Below are 25,310 nucleotides of genomic sequence, written 5' to 3'. Positions count from 1 at the left end.
AAGGGAAATGTATAGCCATAAATATCTTCATTATTTTAAAAAATGTATAATTATGATATATACCAATCTTAAGACATTAGAAAAAGAACAGGAAGATAATAAACCAACAGACATCAGAGGAGAGAATTAGTACAGATAAAAGCTAAAACAAATGAAACAGAAAACAAATACCCCTTCCCAAAACGGTTCAAAGGAAAAATACATGTAAGCACTGGCTTAGAAAAGACAGACAACAGTTTCACAGTCCCTTGCCTGGCAGACTAAGGAAAAAAAGAGTCAGAAATTTACAAGAGGAGACTGAGAAAAATGACATAATCACAGTCTTAGTAGAAATGAAAAGAATCATAACAGTAACATATATAAACTGGAACAACCTATAGGAAATTAATGATTTCTTTGCAAAACTGAAGCTGCCAAATAGAGCAACTAGAGATGGGTGGCCATGGGTGCAGCTGGGAAGGACAGCAGCTGTCCACAATGAAAAGGACACTAAAACCACATAGGTCCCCAGCTGAATTTTAGCTAACCTTCAGTGGATGGATCCGAAGTTCCTTGCACCTTCTTCTCTCAAACTGAATGTATGTCCAAATGACCTGGTGCTCTGGTTAAAATCCATATTCTGATTCAGTAGGTGTGCAGTAGAGCCTGGGACTCTGCATTTCTAACAAGCTTCCAGGTGAGGCAGGCAGATGCTGTTGGTTTAGGGACCACAATTTGAATAGCAAGAAGTTAAGTATTTCAACCAGTATTAGACAAGTTGCAACAGTAACACTTCTCAAACCCTATTTGATTTATAAATAAAGTTGCAAGTTCTGAATGACACAGCAGTTTCAGCATAAAATAAAAGAATTAGGGTCTCCCTGGTGGTGCAAGGGGTTAAGCACTGCACTATGAAGCAATCCACAGCCTCTGCAGCACGAGTTCCATCCCTGGCCAGCCAGAGAGCAACGCACATGGCCAAGCAGACCTCTTCTGTCTCACCTGCTGCTCCCCTCAGCAGTGTATTTCGGTCAGTCTGCCTGTTCTGTTCCCCTCTCTGTCTCTGGTGAGTCCTCTCACCCCCCGCATCTCTGGCCTGTACCCCAGCTCTTGTATGCATGAATAAATAAATCTTTAAAAAAATAAAAAATTAAAATAAAATTAAAGAATTAGAAAGAGTCCCAACATGGAGAAACCTATGACTCTTTATATCAATAAACAGAAAGTCATACAAACATGAATAGATGACAAAAGCAGACACTCCTAATAAAAGCTTTAAATAAAAGAGGGATAGATGGAAACCACGTAAACAAAGCTAAGGATATTATTTTAAATGTCAGACACTAGAAAGATTTAATTAAAGCCAAGGAGGAGACAGGGATGCACACTAACACCATTATTACTGAACATTGTTTTGGGGCAGTACCTCTCAATTCCAGATGCCCATTAGAATCAAGTGGGAAGCTTTTAAAAATATTTACCAAATTCAATCTCTGAGCCTAGGGGCCTGGCATTAGAATCTTTAAAAACACTTACTGGCTGATGTTAATGCACAGCCCAGGATTAGAAGCACTGTCTTAAAGGCTTAGCAAATGCAATGCATGAAGAAAATAAAACAGCAGGTATAATCACTGGGAAAGAAGTAGGGTTGCCAGATAAAATACAGAACACCAAGTTAAACTGAATTTCAAATGAACAATGGATAAATTTTTAGGATAAGTATATACCAAGCAATATTCGAAACACACATACTAAAAAATTGTTTATCTGAAACTCATATTTAACTGGGCATTCTGTACTTTTGTTTGCTGTATCTGGCAATTCTAAAAAAGGATATATAAATTAACTATGCTGATAATATAAATGTCTACCTTGAAAACTCAAGAGACCCTATCAAAACACTTTTAGAATTAATAACAGTATTTGGTAAGGAGGATGGGTACCAGATAGTTCCATTTTTATTCAAACTATAAATACTTAGAAATGCAAATGGGATACAGTTTCCTATTTGTAATAGTGGCAAAAATACTAGAAAATATTTAGGAATAAATTTAATATGAGAGTTGTAAGACCCATAAGAGAAAACCTATAATACCATATTAAAAGATAAAAAGCAATTTATGAACAAATGGAAAGTTACAAGTTAATACATATACTATATTCATTTTCAGTTAGAATCTTAACAGGGATTTTCTTGAAATTGTGTGAAATTATCTTAAAGCTCATATAGAGAAATGAATGTCTGAGAATAGCTAAGAAACCAATGAAAAGAACAGTGGGGCTTGTCTCACCAGATATCAGAGAATTCTATAAAGCTACAAAAGTCAGATCAATCAACAACAACAAAAAATTAACAACAACAAAAATGATGAAAGCATCTAGAAACTCTAGAATTAAATACTGTTATATTTGAAAAATTAGTACAGGATACATGTGTTCATTCAGTTTGGTGGAAAAACCATGGACTACTCAATAAATAAGGCTGGAATGACAGGATATCCACATGGAAGAATATACACACACATATTATATGAAAATAAATTCCTTGAAGGAAAGATGGATGACTGAATAAAAGGTGGTCCTCCATAGCACTGAATCTTGTATAGCCATTAAAAGAATAAATTGATGGGAAAAAAATGTTCCTAGCAGCAATGTCCATAATCACCCCAAATCCTATCATTAGTACAACCAATCAATCAATTCTGGTCTATTCACACAATGGGATAATATACAGCAACTGAATGAACAAAGGACAAATAAATGAACATTATGAACATCATGAATATAATACTGTACAAGAGTATGAAATGAATGGTTCCATTTATATAAATAATAAAAAAAAATTTTAAAAATCTAAGCTCTTAAAAGTCAGGATGATGGTTACTCACCCTTGGGCAGGGAGTGGAGGGTAAGGGTAAGATAAACTGGAGGAGGCACAAGGGGGGTTCTGGAATACTACTAAGGTTCTGTTTCTTGATCTGGGTGCTGGTTACATGGGTATATTCATCGTGAAATTTCACCAAGAAGCACACTATGATTTATGTACTCAAACAAGGGAGAATTAGAGCCATTACAGCTTGCAGGGATTTCATCTAGGTATGGTTGATTAAGAAAAGCAGAATGCAGAAAATTATGTATAATATAATCCAATTTTTATACAGCAGACAAAAAACACCTTGATTATGTATTACTGTGTATGTAAATTTAAGCATATAGGAGGACACATACAGGTTTATACAGGGTTATATGGAACAGATTAAAATATGGAAGGCTCAACATGGCTTCCTTAGGTGCAAGAGAAGCAATGGTGAGTGTGATGCTTATGTTGGGAGAGAAAAGGTGAAAAGAAAAAAATGTGCCCCTTTAAAAAACCATATAATATTATCCAATTTATGGGGGGAAGAGAGATGCAAATTAAGAGGAAATTATTCAGAAATAAGTGTTACCAAAGTTTAAAAATTGAGGTCCAGTACATGACACATTGCATAATGCAAGCACCATGGCATATTATGAACACTCATTGTCCAAATATGAATCCTAAAGGTTATTAACAAATAGAAGTGCATACAAAAGATCTCTTATAAGTTTCTAGCAATGTGGAGGACTCAGACAACCTGAAAATCCTTTTACTATAATCAACTAGAAGGACTGAGTCAAATATAATTATTTTAAGTATACAAGTAGACTCACAAATAATAAAAGCAAGTCCTCAGGTGCCAGAAACAAAGAGGAAAGTGAAAAAGCAGAGGGGTGAGTGCTGGAGCTAATGGGGGTATTTGTCTCCAAAACCTAGGGGTTTGGTGTTAATACCTGCCAAGGATAGGAAATGAGGCTTTAGACTTTGGGAGGTAGGGAATTGGAACTGAGCACTTTGAATAAAGCCCAGACCCTCAAAGGACTATTTTATTTATCAAAGGATTTAAAAGCAAGAGAGACCACAGGACACAAGATTTTGGGTGGGGAAAAAAAGAAAAGCTCTCTGAGAATTCGAAACCACAGGACCACATTTCACATTGCTTTTACTCTACCCACATAATTCAGAAACTCCAGGCTAAAAAGTAGCAGAAGAACAGTGTTACTCCTGAGATACAAAGCAGAAGCAAAGAAAAAACTCTGAAAAGACGCTTCCACATCCCAAACGTCATGGGAGTTTTTGGAAAAAAAAAAAATACAAGCCTATATAATGATGAGTTCACAATAAAAAATTGCAAAGCCCCAGAGTAAACAATCCAACCTGATCAAGAATCCGCACATACTATGTACATACAATTATACCCCCAGGAACTCCAAACACAGAGATTATAAAAGATTATAAAAGAAATGCATGTAAAAATGACTAAAGACTAGAAAGAGAGCAATCAAATCCTAAGAATAGAACTAAGCCCTATGAAAAAAGAGCAAGCAGAATTGAAACAAATCAGCAGAACCAAAAAACAACAAACAAAACACAAACAAACCCCATAATATATTTGGGAATAAATCTTTTAAAAGAAAACAAGAATGATGAGAAATTATTAAAGGCCATTAGAGAAGACTTAAATAACTGGAACAAAAATTCTATGTTCATGGTTAGCAAGACTCAACAAAGATAATAATACTCTCCAGATTAATCTATAAATTTAATGCAATTCTTATCAAAATCCAACAGGAGGTTTCACAGAACTGACAGACTGATCCTAAAATGTGTATAGAGGACTACAGAACCAAAGAAATTTTTAATAATAATAAAGATGGAGGAGGGGAGGGACTCATACTACCAGATATCAAGACAATTATAAAGTTGTAGTATTTGATACATGCAGTACTTGTGGGAGGACAGACCAAAGAGACCAATGGATTATAAGAGAGACAGACCCATGTGTATATGGGAGCTGACAATATGACAGAGGTGGCATTTCAAATAAGTGGGAAAAAATGAATACAACAAAATCATTTCTGGTGGATGAGAGAGTTAAATGCTCTGAATAGCAGAGAGAGAGAGAGAGAGAGAGAGAGAGAGAGATTGAGATTGAGATTGGACATTTCTTAGAACCACTATCCTGGGATTATCAGTGGATTTTCATGTGAGATAATGGGGCAGAAGCTCAGTACACTGCAAATTGTACACATTCAGAGCACTCATTCTTAAAATTCTGTTCTGGACTCACTCTCAGTACCAAATTCTTTATCAGTCAGGGGCCAGAAGCCAACCAGGAGGAGACAGATGACAGACAGACAGACAGACAGACTGACCAGCAGGACAAGTGATTTGTGCAAATGTGGGAGCTGGTTGAGCAGGCTCTAAATGGCTGTAGGCTCTATATCTAATGCTGGATTTCAAAGTCCACAGTGCAGACTGGCAGGAGGTGACTGTCAGGAGTAGGCTCAACCCCACAAGCTGGCATCCCATAAGTAGGCTGAGCCTCTGTCCATTCTTATTGTCTTTAATCTTCTTATCATATCTGGTGAGATTATCCTGCAGAAGCCAGGGCCCTTCATCACCAAGGTACACATACACACACACAATCAATAAGGGGAATCAGCAGCTCAGCAACAGTGTGTGAGTGTGTGGGAGCTACACTATGGCTGCTGCTTCCCTTTGCCTTCCAAATCTTTTCAAGAATCTCCCTGTGGCCCACCTATACCAGAACATACAAGAAAGGGAATCCTGAGAAATGTGTTCAGCCTGGTCAAAGTGACACATTACAAAGCCATCACATTCTTTAGTGGTTTTGTCTCTTTAGTCGCTCCTTTTATTCTCAAGTTAGCTTTTAGTGGATTATATTTTTCCTTAAGATATAGTCCTTTCACTTATTTTATAAAAATTATTGTATAAAGGTATTCACAGTATTCTTTTCAACTATTTTTAGAAATTTATTGTAGAACTACAGTTATATCCTCCCTTCACTTATTAATATGGTTACCTTCTTATATTATTTCTTATTAATTGTATTGTGATTGGAGAATATAGCATCTTTGTTATTGACTGCTTGGTATTTGAGTATGTTTTTGGCTCTAGCAGATGATCAATTTTCATAAATGTTCCATGCGTGTTTGAAAATAATGTGTATTCTCTAAAACTCATTGAGAGTACACATACATACACGATCCAATCTTTTATCTACTAATTTTTTTATTAACATGATCAATTACTGATAGAGGATATTAAAACCTCCCTCTATCAATTTCTCCTGGTAGTTATGTCCATTTTTACAACATAAATTTTAAAGCTCTACTATTAGATACATGTTTATAATTATTATATCTTCCTAGCAAATCATTCTTTTTAGCTTCAGTAAAGACCTATTTTATCCCTAATGATATTCTTTGCTTTAAAGTCTATTCTGGGGCCTCCCTGGTGGCACAAGGGGTTAAGCACCACACTATGAAGCAATCCACAGTTTCTGTAGCACGAGTTCGATCCCCGGGCGGCCAGGGAGCAACCCACATGGCGAGGCAGACCTCTCCAGTCTCACCCACTGCTCCCCTCAGCAGTGTATTTCAGTCAATCTGCCTGTTCTGTTCCCCACTCTGTCTCTGGTGAATCCTCTCACCCCCCCCCACCCCATAACTCTGGTCTGTACCCAGCTCTTGTATGCACAAATAAATAAATCTTTAAAAAAAAATAAAGTCTATTCTGCCCAACATTAACTCTGCTATTAATTACAGCAGTTTTAATTATGCTCTTTTTTCCCTGCCCCCTAGGGGTTTCTGTTACTTTCTTACCATTTCAACTGTTCATTTAAAACAGATATTTGTTATAGTTTATGCAATGTTTCTGGTGTCTATAGCAGGCAGGGTTGCAGGATATTGAACTGAACTGGCATACTGATAGATCTTGAAGTTCTCAAACTTAGGAAAAAAAGAAACACATTCTTGCCTTTAAACAGAAACCTCATATTATGTTTGATATATGATCACAATAGCAGAATAAACTGTACTATGTATACATAACCAAGGTTCCGTATTACAATAAAGATGTCAAACTATATCAATATTAAGGGCTCAATGTGAAGTTGTTCACTTTGTATCTCCAACAGACAAGAAAAGTATATGCTTTTTCAAATAATTCATTCCCAAAACATTCTCCAAGATTCTGATATAACCCCCATCCCTGAAGGGTGGTTCCCCCACAACTGAGAATCACTGACTTACGTACAGTATCTCCAAAGAAGATTACAATTTGAAGATCGAAGTATTTTATTCCATTAATAGTTTAGCTTTCCATTGTAGCCATTCACAGATGTTGTGCTTTTCTCTATTTCCCTGTGGGTTCTTTTCAAAGGCTTTGAAATTCTTCTGATCTCCTGCTAGGTAGCATCTAAAACACCAACACTAAGCTCAAATCCAGTTTCTATCTGGCAATGTGTGGGTCCTAACACTGGAGCCAAATGCTATTAGCTGACATTTAACTTAGTCTTATCAATAACAGCTTACTAGCGACTGCTAATACCCACACCAGACATCTGCTTGTAGAGTGAGTTGGGATCTACTTTTCTTGACTACTGACTATGAATTTTAAGGATTCTGGAAAAGATGTGCCAATGGCTTGGGCCCAACTGTTTAAGGGGGAAAGCCCTAATTCTTGTTAAGGATTGCTGCTTTCTGATTTGTTCGACTTATCCAATTTATGCACTACGTAGAAGGCCTTTAAAAACTCATTAAAGTCAATGCTTCCATCTTTGTTTAAGTCCATTCTTTCGGTAAGTTCATCGACTTGGGAATCTTCAATATGCACACTATAGTGACTATTAAAAAGTTTCCACATGGAGCGAAATTCTTCTATGGAGACCAGGCCTAAAAAAATATAGGAGACAGATTGAGTGTTCATTTTAAGACCCACTTAAGGGAGGGGTAGGGGAGTCACACAAATTGATTAGTCCTAACTTGAAGCCCACTAACAGAACATCAAGACAATGGAGGAAATGGAAAAGTAAGATTGTAAATGTAAGAAATAATATGTCACTTTTAATTGTCAAGTGATTCTGAGGTTAATCTAAATAAAGCTGGAATGAGGGATGGGGACTGTATGTAGTACAGAAATGAGAAGATGGGTAATGTAAGGGAGAAGCACATAAAAGGACATGAGACAGGAGAGCAACATCAAAGCAGAGAAAGGAAATACCCTGGCATTCAGTAAAAGGATTGCAAGCAATGGCTCTGCCATTTCTTATAGGTAATAATTTACTTTTGTGTATTGATTATTGATTTTTTTCATGCTCAATGCTCTTGGCAGTTGGGTATTATATCATAATTTGTATTAAAGTTTGAAAATAAGTAGCTATGCAGTAAAGTTAAGCAGAAAATGAGTACCTACAATCCTCAGTCTCAAATTCTAAAATCAGAACTCTACAAATTATTATTATTACTATGCTGATGATGTTTAAATGGATAATGAATTATATTTTCATCTGCGCTGATGATTTATAAAAGGAGCTATTCCTGTTAGACTAATGGATACACATATATACCTATGTACGATTTTATGGTCCTGAATACACAGAATGTGGCCAAACTAAAATGACAGTAATATTAAACATGAGTTTATTGCCTGCCCCAGAATTGAATCAAGAATGAAGAATATAATAGATGAAAACAGAGTTCTGACTACAGAGAAATAGACTAGCCTTTGCTTTCTACTGCTACTGATCTAATCAAGTTCATTTACCTGAGTGGTCAGAGTCAATGATATTATAGATGATTTGCAGGTCAGATCGGTATCTGTACAGAATTTCAATTAGGGTAGAGTGGGCCTAAAATAAAGATTTTCTAAGCATTAAAACACAGAATTAATAACATGCTTTCATAAATATAATAAACACAAAATATCATTACCAATTCAATGTACATAATCTAGCTAGACACTTGAGAACACAGGTTTTCCTTGAAGGCCCAACCCTCTTTAATAAGATGTAAGACTCCAGTGTTCTGAAGTGTCTGCAGGGGGCAGGACCAAAATGAATCAGGAAGCAGTAAATAACAATAGGTAACATTTACTGGTAACACCTGTGTGCCAGGCACTGCACTGAGAACTTTCTGTGGATTATTTCATTCAGTCCTCAGGCCCAGCCCCAAGGAACAGAACTACTATTATACCCATTTAACTGATTAGAAAACAGAGAAAGTAACTTTTCCAAGGTTCACGCAGCTGGTAAATGGGATTAGAATCTCAGCTGCTGAAGCCAAGGTCTACAAGCTTAGTCACTAAGGTAAACTGCCTCTTAAGTGAAGCCAAAAGCCTCCTTCCTGTGGATATTTTCGTCTCCCACCTGCACTTGCTCTGCTTTTAAATTCTCATCTCCCCAATCATCCCAGTTCAGCTCACTTTCTGCTCAATATTATAATAACTGCTGTTAAGTAATGGGAATCTGACAATGCTCCCTAGAGTATTCCCATTTTAATATGATAGTCTAAATTTTAAAAATCTTTAACATGTAGTACATGTTATCTGAAAGTCTATACACTCACACTTTCACAGAGAATACACTGAGTATTTTAGAGGCTGTGCTGTAAGAAACAGATGTCACATCCACCCTTCTGCTGGACGACATTTGAAAGAAAAATCACATATCTGACATGGATTTCCTTGCAGAAGCTTTTTCTTCTTTCTTCTCTTTGTCTATCCTTAGAACCACCCAATTCCTGAACAGATCATAATGTGCCTGCAAGGTCCCCTCAGACCTTTCCTAAGACGGCCAGAGATTTCACTCCCAACTTCTCAAAGATCTAGATTACTCTTGTAGGTTATCCAAAGGGTGTTTCACTCCATCCAGATTTCAGCTGGGACTATGTTTTACTTGCCTCTTTCACAGGTTTTATAATGTGGAGATCCTGGAAGGTGGACATGTAGTCAATATTTCCATCCTCATCTGTTTCCACCAGATGTGTACTCAGGGACCTCCAAGGTAAGTTCAGCCCCAAAACATTCTCCATAGAAAAAGCCCACTGGCTCATTGAAAGTTTTCCTAGCAACAACAAAAGTACATATAATTAACTGATAATTTTATAAAGAAACGCAAGCTCCTTGGAGGAGCCAGTGAGCTGCCTGGAGTTTTGAAGCCTGGTTGCCTCCTGCTCCCCTTTATATGATCTGTCCTGAATGTCGAATCTTTTTAACTCACCACTCATTATGGTTCTTTTTTAACAATTATATTTTTATATCTATTTGGTTCTTCTTCAAATCATTTCAAATGCATGCTTATGATGTCATTTTTTTAAACATTTATTACTTAATTTTGTTTTTGATAATCCCAATAGCTGATACCCATGGGGAACTAAATCAGTTGCTTGGTGTTCCTGCTAACTCATTCATAGTATCTTGTCTCCTTGTTTGTTTGGTGATGTTTGGTTGTGAGCTCATGCTGGTTGATCTTAATCTCTGGATAATCTAGTGGCCAAAATTAGAGATGTTTTTTCATGAAGATGGATTTGCATTTGCATGCTAGGAGTTAGGGGGCACTACAGACTAGTACTACTTTAGCCACTTTGAGGGTCCAGGCTTAATGTGGAAATCTCAAATTCTGCTTATCTGAGGATTAGTCTCAGGATTGATTACTAAAATACTATTAGCATTTGCCTCCATGACAATACAACCTTTTTTGTTTGTTTGCTTGCTTGCTGTTCCAAGCTCCCACAATGGTTTCAATAGCCTTTCATGGGAAAGGAGAGGTAGCCTACAGATTACCTTACTTACTGTGAGACTGGTAAATGCAATAAAATTCTGCATCCTCTAGAATGTAGCTGTTAAAAGGAGGGCCTGCCAGAGTGTCTAGTCTGAAATACTCCCAGAATAGAAGTTTAATTCAGGATTGTTGTTGTTTTAACTTGAAAGAAACTTACTGGAAAGGAGGAATATGCCTTTTTCTATGCATACAATGGATTAATTTTATTTTTATCTCTATCATTCCTTGCTAGTAAAAACAGAGAACTGAAATCTTAAGGAAACAAAGAAAATGAAAACTGATTAATATGTAACCTGGTATGTTAACAAATGCATTATATAATTTTCTTACCTGATTTATTGCGATCTTGAAGCTGGAAAGCATTAACAAGGTCAGTTTTTCGTGAAATCATTTTCTCTTTTAATATCCTGATGGCACTACTTTCCATAATCCTCACCCTATGTTAAGAAAACAATTATTAGTAAAAGTTTCATAAATCATCCTATTCTGTTTTATTTTAATGTGTTAACACTTATCAGTTTTTACTTTAAATGAATTACCTAATGTCACTCACAGCATGTTATGAGATAGTGAATGTATGTATGTGTGTGCATGTTTTGTGAAAATTTAAATAATAAACTAGAGACTCTTTATATTTCCAAGATTCACATGAACAATAAATATCTGAGAATATCCAGGAAATTTTTGAAAAAGAAGAAAATAAACAGGGAGTTCCTATAGTAGATATTGAAATTTACCGTAAGATTATTGAAACAAAACAGCAGGTACTGCCACATAAGAAGAGAGATACATGAGTACAACATAATAAAAATTTCGTAAGTGTAGTAAATTACATACGGAAACAATATATATGACAAAGGAGGTATTACAATTCAGTAGAAAAAGATGAGTTTTTAAAATGGTGCTAGCATAGTTAGCTAATTATCTGGATGCAAAACTTCTACCTCAGACAATTTATAAAAAGAAATTCAAAATAGGGCCTTCCCGGTGGCGCAGCAGTTGAGCGCTGGGTTGCGAAGCTGCCCGCGGCCTCTGCAGCGCCGGTTCGATCCCCGGCTGCTCCCCGGCCACTGGAGGAGGGTCCCACATGGCAAGCAGACCTCTCCTGCCGCCTGCTGCTCCCCTCAGCAGTGTACTTCGGTCCTTCTTCCTGCTCTGTTCCCTGCTCTGGCTCTGGTGAATTCTCTCACCCTCTGTTCCCTGCTCTGGCTCTGGTGAATTCTCTCACCCTCCCGTGCTTCTGACTGTACCCAGTGCATGTATAAAGAAACCATCAAACAAACAAATAAATAAATAAAACATGCCTCTATAAAAAAAAAAATTAAAAAATTTTAAAATTTAAAAAAAAAAAGAAATTCAAAATAAAGGCAGAACAGAAGAACAAAGTAATCATGCGTCATATAGCACCACACCAAAAACAAAATGGCTGATATAAATCCTATCATATTAATAATAACATCATATGTAAGTGGCTTAAATAATCAAGTCAAAAAGTAGAGATTGTGAGACTAGATATGTTGCCTATAGGAGACACACATTAGTCTCAAAGATACAAAGAGTATGAAAGTAATAGGACAAAAAAAGATATGCCATGTAAATAGCAGCCATAAGAGAGGTAGAATGACCACACTAAGATTAGACCAAATAGACTTTAAGACAAAAGTTGTTACTAGAGAAAAAAAGGGATTTTTTTTTTTCTTTCCCACCCCAACTCCCCCGCCCCAACACTGGATGATTGGGAAAGGCAGGATGGTCTCGTGAACAAATCATGAGATTCTGAATCACGTGGACACAAGTCTAGTACCAGAATGACTGCCTTGGGCTCTGTGACCTTGGACAAGCTATATAATAATCTTTTTTTTTTTTTCAGGGAGGGAAGCTAGTCTTCTTTATTTATTTTTTTTTTATTGTTTACTAAACTTTTTTTTAAAATAAATTTTATTTTTATATTCCCCATACAATTGCAAACGCCCCATTCTGACCCCAATCCCTCCCCTCCCGCCCCCCACCCCCCAAAAAGTGTCTCTGGTTCATAGTTTTTTGTTGATTTTGATTTTCACTTTCTTATATTCATTTTCCTGGTCCCTTATTTAAGTTTTCTAGATTCCTGCTATGAGTGAGACCATCCGGTATTTTTCTTTTTCTTTTTGGCTTATTTCGCTGAGCATGATTCCTTCCAACGCCATCCATGTTGCTGCAAATTGCATGTGTTTATCTTTTTTGAATGCTGAGTAATATTCCATGGTGTATATGTACCACATCTTCTTGATCCAGTCATCTATTTTTGGGCATTTGGGCTGTTTCCAAAGCTTAGCTATTGTAAATAGTGCTGCTATAAACATAGGGGTGCAGGTGTTCTTTGGAATTGATGTTTCTGTGTCCTTTGGGTAAATACCTAGGAGTGGAATTGCTGGATCATATGGAAGCTCTATGTTTAGTAGGTCCAGAAATCTCCACACAGCTCTCCATAGTGGTTGGACCAGTTTGCACTCCCACCAACAGTGCAGGAGAGTTCCTTTTTCTCCACATCCTCGCCAACATTTGTTGTTGCTAGTTTTTTTTATATGTGCCACTCTCACTTGTGTAAGATGGTATCTCATGGTAGTTTTGATTTGCATTTCCCAAAACAGGGATATTTTATAATGATAAAAAAAAGTCAATCAAGATGACAAAACAATTGCAAACACATATTTCCCTAACAACAAAGTTCAAAACTACATGAAACAAAAACTGACATAATTGAAAGGAGAAATAGACAATTCAACAATAATATCTGGGAACTTCAAAATTCTACTTTTAATAATGGATAGAACAACTCAAGTGGAAAATCAAAAAGGATATAAATGACTTGAACAGGACTATAAACTAACTAGATTTAACATATGTATAAAATACTTTGCCCAACAACAGCAGAATATAAACTCTTCTAAAGCTCATATGGAACATGTTCCACAATAGACCTTATGCCAGGGCATAATAAAAGTCTTAATAGATTTTAAATGATTAAAATCATACTAAGTATATTTTATGACTATAAAGGAAATAAAAAATCATACCAAGTATATATTATGACTATAAAAGAAATAAATTAGAGATTAATAACAGAAAGAAAATTGGGAAAATCACAAATAGGAAGTTAAACAATACAACCCTAGATAGTTAATGAGTCAAGGAAGAAATCACAAGAGAAATTAGACAATACTTTAAGATGAATAAATATGAGAACACAACATGTCAAAACCTGAAATGCAATAAGGCAGTACTTAGAGAAAATTACATAGTTATAAATGCCTACACTGAAAAAATAAACAAGCAAAAAAACTCAATTCAATAGCATAATAGTTACCTTTAAAAACTAGGAAATAAAAAACAAACTAAACCCAAATCAAACAGAAAGATGGAAATAATAAACAAGAGAAATAATTAAAAGAATAGAAAAAAGGGAAAATTAACAAAACAAAAAATGCAAAAGGTATGAAAAACTGTACACCAACACATTAGATAACTTAGATGAAATGGACAACTTCCAATAAAGACACAAACCACCAAAACTAAGAAATGGAAAGACTGTACATATCTGTGATAAGTAAAAAGATTAAATAAGTATTAAAACAGCTCACAAGAAAATTCTAGTTTCACTTGTAAATTCTACCAAACATTTAAAAAATAATTAATATCAATCATTCACAAACCCTTCCAAAAATGGGATGTGATGGGAATTCTACCCATCTAATAATATAAAGTCAGTATTATCCTGATATCAAAACCAGAGATCACTCAAGAAAATTACACACCAATATCTCCAATGAATATAGATGGAAAATTCTCAACAAAATACTGGCAAACTGCATCCATCCAACTGCATCCAGCAATATATAAGACGGATTACACACCATTAGAAAGTGGGGTTTATCCCAGGAATGCATGCTTGGTTTAAAATCTGCAATCAATCAATATAACATACCATGGTAATAGAATGAAAGAAAAAGCCATATGATCATCTCAAAAGATGCAGAAAAGGATTTGACAAAATCCAACACTCATGATAAAAACACTCAACAAACTAGGCACAGCAGGAAGCTCCCTCAACATTAGAGATAGCAACCAAAAAGCCCACAGCTAATATATACTCAATGGTGAAAGATTAAATGTGTCCCTTTTAAGATCAGAAACAAGACAAAGATATACACTTTCACCATTTCTTTCAACAATTGTCTGGAGGTTCAAGCTAGGGCAATTAAGCAAGAGAAAGAAATAAATGTCATCCATATCAGAAAGAAAGAAGTAAAACTACCTCTATTCATAGATAACATTACCTTGTGCATAGGAAATCCCAAGGAATCCACTAAAAACTATTAGAATAAATAAATACATTCATTAAAATTGCTCAATATACATAAATTGTATCTCTATACACTAGAAATGAACAATCCAAAAATATAATTAAGAAAATAATTCCACTTGCTATAGCATCGTAAAGGATACCTACAAAAGAAATCCAAGACTTGTACACTAAAAAGCACAAAACATTAGTTAAGGAAATTAAAGACCTAAATAAACAGAACAATATTCCATGCCCATGAATTGGAATACTTAATATTGTTAGCATGGCAATAGCCATCAACTGATCTACAAATTCAACATAATCCATATCAAAATTCTAGCTGGGATTTTTACAAAAGTTGACAAGCTAATTCTAAAATTCATATGGAATGCCAGGGACCCAGAATAGCAAAAAACAATCTTTAAAAGGAAGAGCAAAGCTGGACTCACATTTGCCAGTTTCAAAACTTACTACAAAGTATAGCAATCAGGATGGTGTGCTACTAATATTAGGATAGATATATAGATCAATGGAATACAATTTAATTCTAGAAATAAACCCATCCCTTCATGGTGAGTTGATTTTTGACAAGTGTGTCAAGATAATAAAATGGAGGATAGTCTTTTCAACTGATGGTGCTGGAACAACTGTATATTCACATGTAAATGAATAAAGTTAGGCACCCAACCTCATACCATACACAAACATTAACCCAAAATGGATAAGTCACACAAATATAAGAGCTAAGTCTATAAAATTCTTAGAAGATAGCATTGGACTAAATCCTCATGACTTTTGGCTAGGCAATTAGTTCCAAAATATAATACCAAAAGCGTAAGCCAAAAAGAAAAAACAGGTATGTTGGATTTCATCAAAATTAAAAACTTTTATGCTGTAAATTATACTGTCAAGAAAGAGAAAATACATGCCACAGAATGAGAGAGACTATTTGAGAATCACATATCTAATAAGTGTCATGATATAAGCTATATAAAGAACAATAATTCAATATTCAATTAAAAATGAAGAAAGGAGCTGAAGTAGATATTTCTTCAGAGAAGATATATAAAAGCCCAACAAACACATGAAAATATCCTTACTAACATTGGTCATTGGGGAAATGCAAATCAAAACTACAATGCAATTTTACCTCATATCCACTAAAATGGCTATAACCAAGACAGATCATAACTAGAGTTGGCAAGGATGTGGAGAAATTGGAATCTTCATATACTGCTTGTTGGAATGTAAAATTGTAGTCTCATGAAATGAACTTACGAGATCCTCAAAATGTAAAATATATAGTTATTATATAATCCAACAATTCCACTCTCAGGTATATACCAAAAAGAAAGGAAAACATACGGATGTATAAAATCTTGTCCTCCAATGTTCAAAACAGCATTATTCATATAGCCAAAAAGTGAAAACAACCCAAATTTCCATGAGATGATGAACTGATAAAGGAAATATGGTATATCCATACAATGGAATATTGTTTAGCCATAAAAACAAATGAAGTACTGATACATAGTACAACATGAATAAACCTCAAAAACATTATGCTGAGTGAAAGAAGTTAGTCACAAAAGAGCACATATTGTGGGATCCCATTTACACAAAATACCTAGAATAGGCAAATCTATAGATACAGACAGTAGATTAGTTGTTGTCTAGAGTTGTGATGAGGGAAGGTGACTAGTGACTGCTAATGAGTACAAATTTTCTTTTTAGGATGGCCAAAATATTAAAAAACCAGAATATGGTGATGGTCGCGTAACTTTATAAGTATACTAAATATCATTGAATTGTATACTTTAAATCGGTAAACTTTATAGTATGTGAAATAAATCTCAATGCTGTTAACATAAATAGATTTGAGATTTACATATGTGTATATATTTATGTAAAATTATATATATAGTGTATATAAATATGGTATGGATACTTTTTAGCAAAAGTGAAATACAACAGCTATGATCAAGTTATAAGAAAACGTGATTTCATAGAACTAAAGCAAAATCAAGACTCCAACAAAATACATGCAGCATGTCCATAAAAATCCTCTACCCCTTATATGCAAAGAACTCCTAAAAACTGATCATACAATGACAAACAACACAATTTTCATCCAAAAAAAAAAGAAAAGAAAATGACAACCCAATATAAAATGAAAGATAATATAAACAGGAAATTCAAAGGGGAGAAAATGCAATGTCCAAAAACATAAGATGGGCAGGTTCAGCTGTCTAAAATGTGCTAATTAAAACAATGAGATTTATCACTTTCATTCATCAGCTTGGCAAAAATTAAGAAACATGAAAATATCTGAGAGTATGGAGAAATTGATTCACTAGTTTTCAGATCGTTGTTATAAATCTTTTGGAGTACCTAGCAAAACTTTAAGCAAATCCCACAATTCAAAATCTTATATAAAAAAAGCACTAAGGGATCTCCCTGGTGGCGCAGGGGTTAAGACGCAAGCTATGAAGCTATCCGCAGCCACTGCAGCATGAGTTCGATTCCAGGCCAGCCAGGGAACAGCCCACATGGCGCAGCAGACCTCTCCTGACGCGCCCTCTGCTCCCCTCAGCAATGTATTAAACTCAGTCTGCCTGTTCTGTTCCCCACTCTGTCTCTGGTGAATCCTCTCACTCCCCTGCATCTCTGGCCTGTACCCTAGCTCTTGTATGCATAAATAAATAAATCTTTTAAAAAGCACTAAAACTTATGGATATGTGTATGTATGTGCACACACCCACATATAGAAGAATGTTTGTTAAGGGATTATTTTAAAGTACACAGTCCTGAAACCAACCTGGAGGGTCACTAATTGAATGAGATCTAGCCACTCCATAACTGTTATGTCACATGCAGCTACTGAATATTATACATCTATTAAAAAGAATGAGCTAGGTTTTTGTGTACTCACTTGGCCTAATGTTAATGATATAATCCTTAAGAAAAAAAGTCAGGTGCAGAATAGTGTATGTGGTGTGATTCATAGTGTATGTGGTGTGATTCTTTGTTAAAAAAAAAAAAAAGTGTGTGTATGTTGCTTACTGCCTTTCTCCTCCCACTACACATGTGTCTGATGAGGGAAAGGACTTTTGGCTATTTTCTTTTTTGCTATATCACCTGTTCTTAGAACAGTGTCTGACACATAGCAAGTACTCAAAAAAAATTTCTATTCAATGATTAATTGTTGCCTATTTCTGTAGAAGCAAGAAGAGGAGGGTAGAAGGTCCACTCCAGGCTGTTAATTTCAGTTACCTCTGGGAAAAAGGATTATTGAGAAGTAGAGGGAGAGAAGATCATTATGTTTTCTTTAATCATCTTTGTTTTGTTCACTTGTTAATAAAAAGAAAAATACTGGATGGTCTCACTCATAGCAGGAATTTAGAAAACCTAAATAAGGGACCAGGAAAAAATCTAATTATATATATAAAGTAAAAATCAAAATCAACAAGCAACTATAAACCAGAGACACATTACAGCGGGGGGAGGAGGGATTAGGGTCAAAATAAGGGGTGTAGGAATTGTATAGGGACTATAACCAAGATGAAAATGCATACATTGTGCAAGAATGAAAAATTACATAAAAAAGGATAAAAGAAAAAAATAAGAATAAATATATTCATTTTATAATACAAAAGTTCTAAAACAGATCATATTAAAGGGAGAAAAGGAAGGTAAGTTGTGAAAGTCATCACACAGAGCCGTGGTCAACTCCTTCAGTCATATATACTGCTGAGTAGAGAAGAGAAAAAGAGTTAGAGCCAGCTGAGCTGTTTGGGGGACAGTGAAGACTAGAGGTTATGAGACTGGTTGGGCAGGGGGCCCTTCTCTACATTCAATTAGGGACTATTCATGGGTGCTGACTACTTTATTTAAAAGGATGTATGAATTAAAAATTACTCCTTTGGCTCCAAATATGAGCTCACACATCATTTGATATCTGGAACTATTTCCATTTTATTTATTCTAATGAGTATACAATAAGTAGATGTTTTCTCTCCTGTGGCTGCTCTTAGTCACTCTGAACTGGTTACACTTGGTCATCAGTACTCTTAGGGGATACACACCTTTGATAAAGAGGCCTCGCACATGTTGTCTTAGTTACTTGGTATTGGAAAAATCGAGGGGCTGACCCAGAAGCTACCCTGATGTAAGCTCCTCGATTGCTGCCTTCTTCATAATAATTAGAAGCAGAAAAGACAGTAATAACCTGATAAAAGAAAAAGAATGCCAGGTTCACATAGACTTAGTTCTCAGCAGGTCATTCAATAAAGTCAGAAATAGCTCAATTGTTAAAAAGCAAAAATCAAACATCAAACATAATCCCTGCAAATTGGGCCTCCCTGGTGGTGCAAGGGGTTAAGACACAACCTATGAAGCTACCCGCAGCCACTGCAGCACAAGTTCGATCCCCCGCCAGGGAGCAACCCACGTGGTGCAGCAGATCTCTCCTGACTCGCCCGTTGCTCCCCTCAAAATGTACTTCAGTTAATCTGCCTGTTCTGTTCCCCACTCTGTCTCTGGTGAATCCTTTTACACACTCCCTGCCCCACTGCACCTCTGGCCTGTACCCCAGTTCCCGTATGCATAAATAAATAAGTCTTTTAAAAAAAAATCCCTGCAAATTATCCCAGTCTGATATGATTTCCTATGATTCCATCGAAGAGAAACGAGGCTTTTAAATCAGTATCCCCAGAAATTTCTAGTCACTACAGGGCATCCTTGCAATCCTATGTACAATTTCAGTACCATATCTTACAATTCTCCTTAGTGCTCAGTTTTCAGACTCTTATTTTCCAAGAGGGTAAAGCCTTTATTTAATTTCCTTGTGATATTTGAGCATTTAAAATGAAACGTGTCTAGTCACAGTCCTTTCCTTTTGTTTGAAGCTGACTGATTTAGAGAGTTCAGACCACCACAAAACCAGTGGTAAAAGCTAAACTAGTCCTAAAAGAGAAATAGTGTCTAGAATAAGGGAGGATGACTACTCTCTTTGGGGGGAGCCAGGCCTGGGGCCTTGGTGGAGAAGGAGAAGGCAGTACTTGTCAGCCACAGGAAACCTGGCTTAGATCCAGTTCTGCCCTAATAACCCTATCATTTCAGAGAAACCACTGCAATTTCTCTCCCTTTTCTTCTTACAAAGAAACCCTAAAAAACACTTGGCTTAACCATCTTGCAATGTTAGTTTCAGCCTAAAATGAACTAATAGTGTTAATATAAAGTGCTGAAATAGAATGAAATGCCAGGCAGTTTGGTATTCCTTTTTATTTGTTGCTGTTACCTATTTTTAAAAGGGGCATCCAGGGACAACTTGGAACAAGAGTCCATTCCTCAGCCCTCACCTCTTGTAACTCTATCATACACCACTGAAGGAGCACAAGGCACTCCATTCTATTAGCTATAGCCAAACTGACCTTAGCAACTGACTTGCAAGAGACTCTCTGCTCAGCATGTGGAAAGAAGTATGATTTGTGGCTCTGCCTAAACAAGGAAGGGGCAACAGGTAGAAGAGAACAAATTCTATTCACTGCTGCCTTTTATGTGTTCTGTGAGACTAAATACATTCTTAACCCCACATACTAGGCAGTTACGTTGAGATTAGTAATGGACAAACCCCTCTGTGTATGCATTTAGTGCCATGTGTCAGAATTTCTGTCTCCAGGATTATAGAAGATCAGGGAAATAAGCCAAATATCTCTTAGGATGAGCAGCAATGAGGCCCATTCAAACAACTTATGTGAGCCCTAGAGTCTCCTATTTCTTTTTACCAAAGCATGGCTTTTGTTTTGGTACTCAGGAAGCCATGTTCCCATGTGCCTCTAGATCGGACACATCTTATGCAGAAACACCATGCTTGAGGGGCAAGAGTCTATGATGATGTCACCAATAACATCAGCTTACCTTCCCATCATGACAGATTTCATACCCTTCAGGCTTGCATTCATGAGATCTAACAAGCAATTTCAACTGGTATTTATTCAGAATCTTGGATGTAATATCTGGTCCAAAATAGCAGCCCCCACCTCTACTTGTGTTCGGGAAGCAGCCCCTTTTGCCTCTGGGATCACTCCACAAAATATCGACAACCTTGGAACAACAAACCAGATTAGGTTACTTCCTACAAGTGAGTTTATCTTTCTAGATTCCAACTTACTTGCCAGAAATATTAACTCAAGTTACCCCAAAGTCTAGTAATTTCTCATTTCTTCTTCAAAACTTTCATACTCACCTCTACCATGAATTTTTTCCAGAATAATTTTAACTTGCCCATTCTTGCTGCAATCCTTTTCTGCTCATCCCCTATAACTAAGGTGGCAATAACAATAACCAATGTAGCAATACTTAGGAGCCATGAAGAAAATCAGCCCTTGCCTTTGTTGTTGTGGTTGTTTTGGTCTATAAAAATCTCATCACAATTGTTTCACAATTGCTGAATCTACATAGGTCTTTTCTTTTAAAAGAACTCCATTATCAAGTTCAAAGCAGAAAGTAGGGGGCCTCCCTGGTGGCGCAGGTGGTTGAGCACCACGCTGTGACTCTGTCCACAGACTCTGCGGTGCGGGTTCAATCCCCGCCTGCCGGCGAGAATCCCAAATGGTGCAGCATACCTCTCTTGTCTAGCCCGCTGCTCCCCTCAGCAGTGTATTTTGTCAGTCTGCCTGTTCTGTTCCCCACTCTGTCTTTGATGAATCCGCTCACCCTCCCGTGCATCTGGTCTGTACCCCAGTTCTTGTATAAATAAATCTTTAAAAAAAAAAAGCAGAAAGTAGGTCCCCACAATGAACACACATTAGGTGTTCTTAATATATTCAAAAAGATAAGGAGGTGTCCCAGCTTTAGCTTTGACCCTGGATTTTGTCTATTGAGCACACAGCAATGAAGAAGCATTCTTTCTTTTTTTCTTCTTGCTTTCTTTCCATCATAACATAGACAACTGCTCATTCAAGAATACTTCCCAAAGCATGTCCTTTACTTTTTTACTTTTTACTCCCTTGTTAAGTACATTCCCAGTTTCAGCAATACATTTCACCACTGAATGGTTTCCACGTGTTCTACTAATTCCACAAATAGTTTTTAATAAAACATTTCCTCCCGGTATTGAAAAAGACAAGTGCAGTCCACCTGATGCCCAGGGCTGAAGATTCACTTTTCTAAGAATATTCCTCATAGAAAATTGAAGACTTCCTCTTTGTGCTGTAATTGATGTATAATGTTTATTTATTTAAACTTCTATAAGAACTTAAGCAGTAGCAAGAGAAACTAGCTTTGTTACTGAAGCTGTGCAACCTTGAGGAAAGTCTTATTTTCTAAATCTTTAAAATCAGGAATTTGGGCTGGGTGACTTGTGACGGATAGGCCTCCCCCCCAAGATGTTCAAATCAGACTTCCCCAAGAGGCATCACTTTGGACAGTGGATTATTTCAAGCTGAGGTTAATCAAGGCTCTGTAGTCTCAAGGGAAACTTTCACTACTCCCTTAACTACCTAGAAGAATGAAAATTGAAGGTATTTCTCAGAATTTGGGTTTTTATCAGAAATAACTTTTCTATTGGAGAAACCTATCCATATGGCAGGACACACATCTAATTACAGAGCATCTGGTCTTCATAATGAGTCACCCCCTCCTCCTCATGCAGCGTTCCCCCCTCCTCTCTCCTTGAAATCCCCAGGCCTATATCCCATTCCTTAGTTCAGGATACCTCATTTTGCTTCACTAGCTTTGGAAGCTATGAAAATTCTCCATACATACATAATTAACTTTGTTATTTTGTCCTACTCATCTGTCTGATGTTAATTTGATTGTTCAACCAGTCTGAGAATACAGGGGTAGGGGAAAATCTCCCCAACACATGTAAAGTATCTTAAAGTTCCAATAGCCTATGATTCTAACAGTCTGTATCTTCTACATGATTCTTTTAAGGCCAAAAAGAAGTGTACATTTTAAGTTGAGCTGTTACTCTAGCAGGTCTTAAGAAGAGGACCAGAGGGACCCTCCCTGGTAGCACAAGATGATCCCAAAATTCATATAGAAATTCGGGCCTCCCCTGGTGGTGCAGTGGTTGAGCGCTGGGCTGCGAAGCTGCCCATGGCCTCTGCAGTGCTGGTTCAATCCCTGGCTGCCGGCGAGGGTCCCACATGGCACGACAGACCTCTCCTGCTGGGCCCGCTGCTCCCCTCAGCAGTGTATTTCGTCAGTCTGCCTGTTCTGTTCCCCACTCTGGCTCTGGTGAATTCTCTCACCCTCCCGCGCTTCTAACTGTACCCAGTGCTTGTATGAATAAATAAATAAATCTTTAAAAAAAAATTCATATAGAAATTCAAGGGACCTAGAATAGTCAAAACAATATAACAAAGGTGGAGAACTCATACTTCAGGTTCAGAACTTTCCACAAAGCTACAGTAATCAAAACTGCAGTGCTAATATAAGAACAGGCATTAAGATTGTGGAACAGAATTAAGAGTCTAGACCTAAAATCCTTCATATTTACGGTCAATTCATTTTTTATAAGGGTATCAAGAAAATTCAATGAGAATAGTCTTTTTTATAAATGCTTCTGGGATAAGTGGATATTCACCTACAAAATAGAATCAAGTTAGATACCTACTTCATAGCACACACAAAAATTAACTTAAATTGATCAGATACCTAAATGTAAACATTAAAACCATAATTCTCGTAGAAGAAAACTTTTTCATAAGAATATTTGCATTAATCAATGACTTCTGTGATTTACCAAAAGCATAAACAAAAAAGAAAAAAATAGATATATATTGGATTTCAACAAAATTAAAAGGTTTTATGTTGCAAAGGACAGCATCATGAAAGGGAAAATTAACCCACAGAATGAGAGAGAATATTTTCAAATAATATACCTGGTAATGGATTTATATCCAGAATATTTTTTAAAACTTATAACATAATAATAAAAAGATAAATAGCTTAATTTATGAAATGGGCAGAGGATAGAGGATCTGAATAGACATTTTCTGGAAGATACACAAATGACCAATAAACACATGAAAAGATGCGTGACATCATTAATCATTAGCAAAACCCAAACCACATCAAATCAAAGTCACAATGAGAATCCATCTCACACTCACTAGTATGACTGTAATCAAAAGTATAAAAAATAACAATTCTTAGTGAGGATGTGGAGAAATAGGAATCTTTATACATGGGAGGTTAAAATGTAATGGTGCAGCCACTTGGGAAAACAGTTAGGAAGTTTCTCAAAATGTTAAACTTAGAATTATCTTATGATCTAGTAATTCCTCTTGTAGGTATACATTCAAGAGAAATGAAAACATATATCCATATAAAAACTTGTAAGTGAATATTCATAGCAGCATTGGTCATAGTAGTCAAAAAGTAGAAACAACCAAAAATATTCACCAATGATGAATGAATAAACAAAATATACTACCCATACAATGGGATATTATTTAGCAATAACAAGAAATGAAGTGCTGATTACATCCTACAATAAGGGTGACACTAAAAACATTGGGCTCAGTGAAGAAGGCTGACACAAAAGATCACATATTATATGGCTCCATTTTTATAAGTGGTCCAGAACAGGCAAATCCATAAAGACAAAAAGCAAATTAGTGGTTGCCTAAGGTTTACTTAGAGATAAGGGGGTTGGAAAGGAATGGAGAGTGACTGATAATAGGTATGGGGGCCATGAAAAATGTAAAATTAAATTGTGGTGATTGTTGCACCACACTGTGAATGTACCAAAACCTATTGAATTGTACACTTTAAATGAGTGAATTACAGGGTTGGTGAATTATATATCAATAAAGCTGTTGATGTAGTGATGAATTCAGAGAGAATGATACAATCTGCTTATAAAGGCAAAATTACTTTTTGTCTATACAGTGTAAGGGACAACATCTATGCTGTGTCTTTGTTGCCACCTGGGGGAACACTGATTACATACCTGCTCCCATTCACGCTTTGTTAACTGCTCAGAAAGGCATCCATTCAATTTGCGTCCAGAGCCAATAGCAGTTGAACCCGTTCTATTTTTCTTTAGGTCAACAAGGTCTTCATCAATAGTAACTGGTGGCATTAGCACAGATTTCATCTAAAAAACAAACTCATGCTTTAGCCAAATCCTCTGCCTAGTGTCCTTCAGACAGTCAGTATTCTGTCTACATTGTTGTGCTCCAACACCATGAAAAACATTTGGTCACCTTATCCAACTCACCCACCGCCTTCATTTCATTGATCCACTGATCATTATAAAGTGGGCCTATTAAATTCTGATTCAACATTTTTCAACTAAGGACAATATCCTTCAAGGAAAATTTCCCATTAAA

General features: G+C 36.3%; 1 protein-coding gene across 1 annotated transcript in view; it reads right to left on the bottom strand.

The window, feature by feature from the left end:
* Positions 1-7,546: 7,546 nt before the first annotated feature.
* PPEF1 (protein phosphatase with EF-hand domain 1) overlaps positions 7,547-25,310 on the bottom strand; it is a gene marked incomplete at both ends in the record, with an annotated part of 100,691 nt that continues 82,927 nt past the window's right edge. Inside the window, 7 exons of the mRNA XM_084258194.1 lie at positions 7,547-7,755; positions 8,627-8,711; positions 9,760-9,923; positions 10,971-11,077; positions 19,050-19,192; positions 20,884-21,069; positions 24,929-25,075. Of these exons, the coding sequence (XP_084114320.1) occupies positions 7,547-7,755; positions 8,627-8,711; positions 9,760-9,923; positions 10,971-11,077; positions 19,050-19,192; positions 20,884-21,069; positions 24,929-25,075 (1,041 nt within the window). The remainder of the gene's footprint in view (positions 7,756-8,626; positions 8,712-9,759; positions 9,924-10,970; positions 11,078-19,049; positions 19,193-20,883; positions 21,070-24,928; positions 25,076-25,310) is intronic.

The sequence above is a fragment of the Talpa europaea genome (assembly GCF_964194135.1).
Source record: "Talpa europaea genome assembly, chromosome: X".
In the NCBI taxonomy this organism is placed as follows: domain Eukaryota; kingdom Metazoa; phylum Chordata; class Mammalia; order Eulipotyphla; family Talpidae; genus Talpa; species Talpa europaea.
Note: the sequence above shows the minus strand (reverse complement) of the source record. Positions and strands in the feature narration are given on the sequence as shown.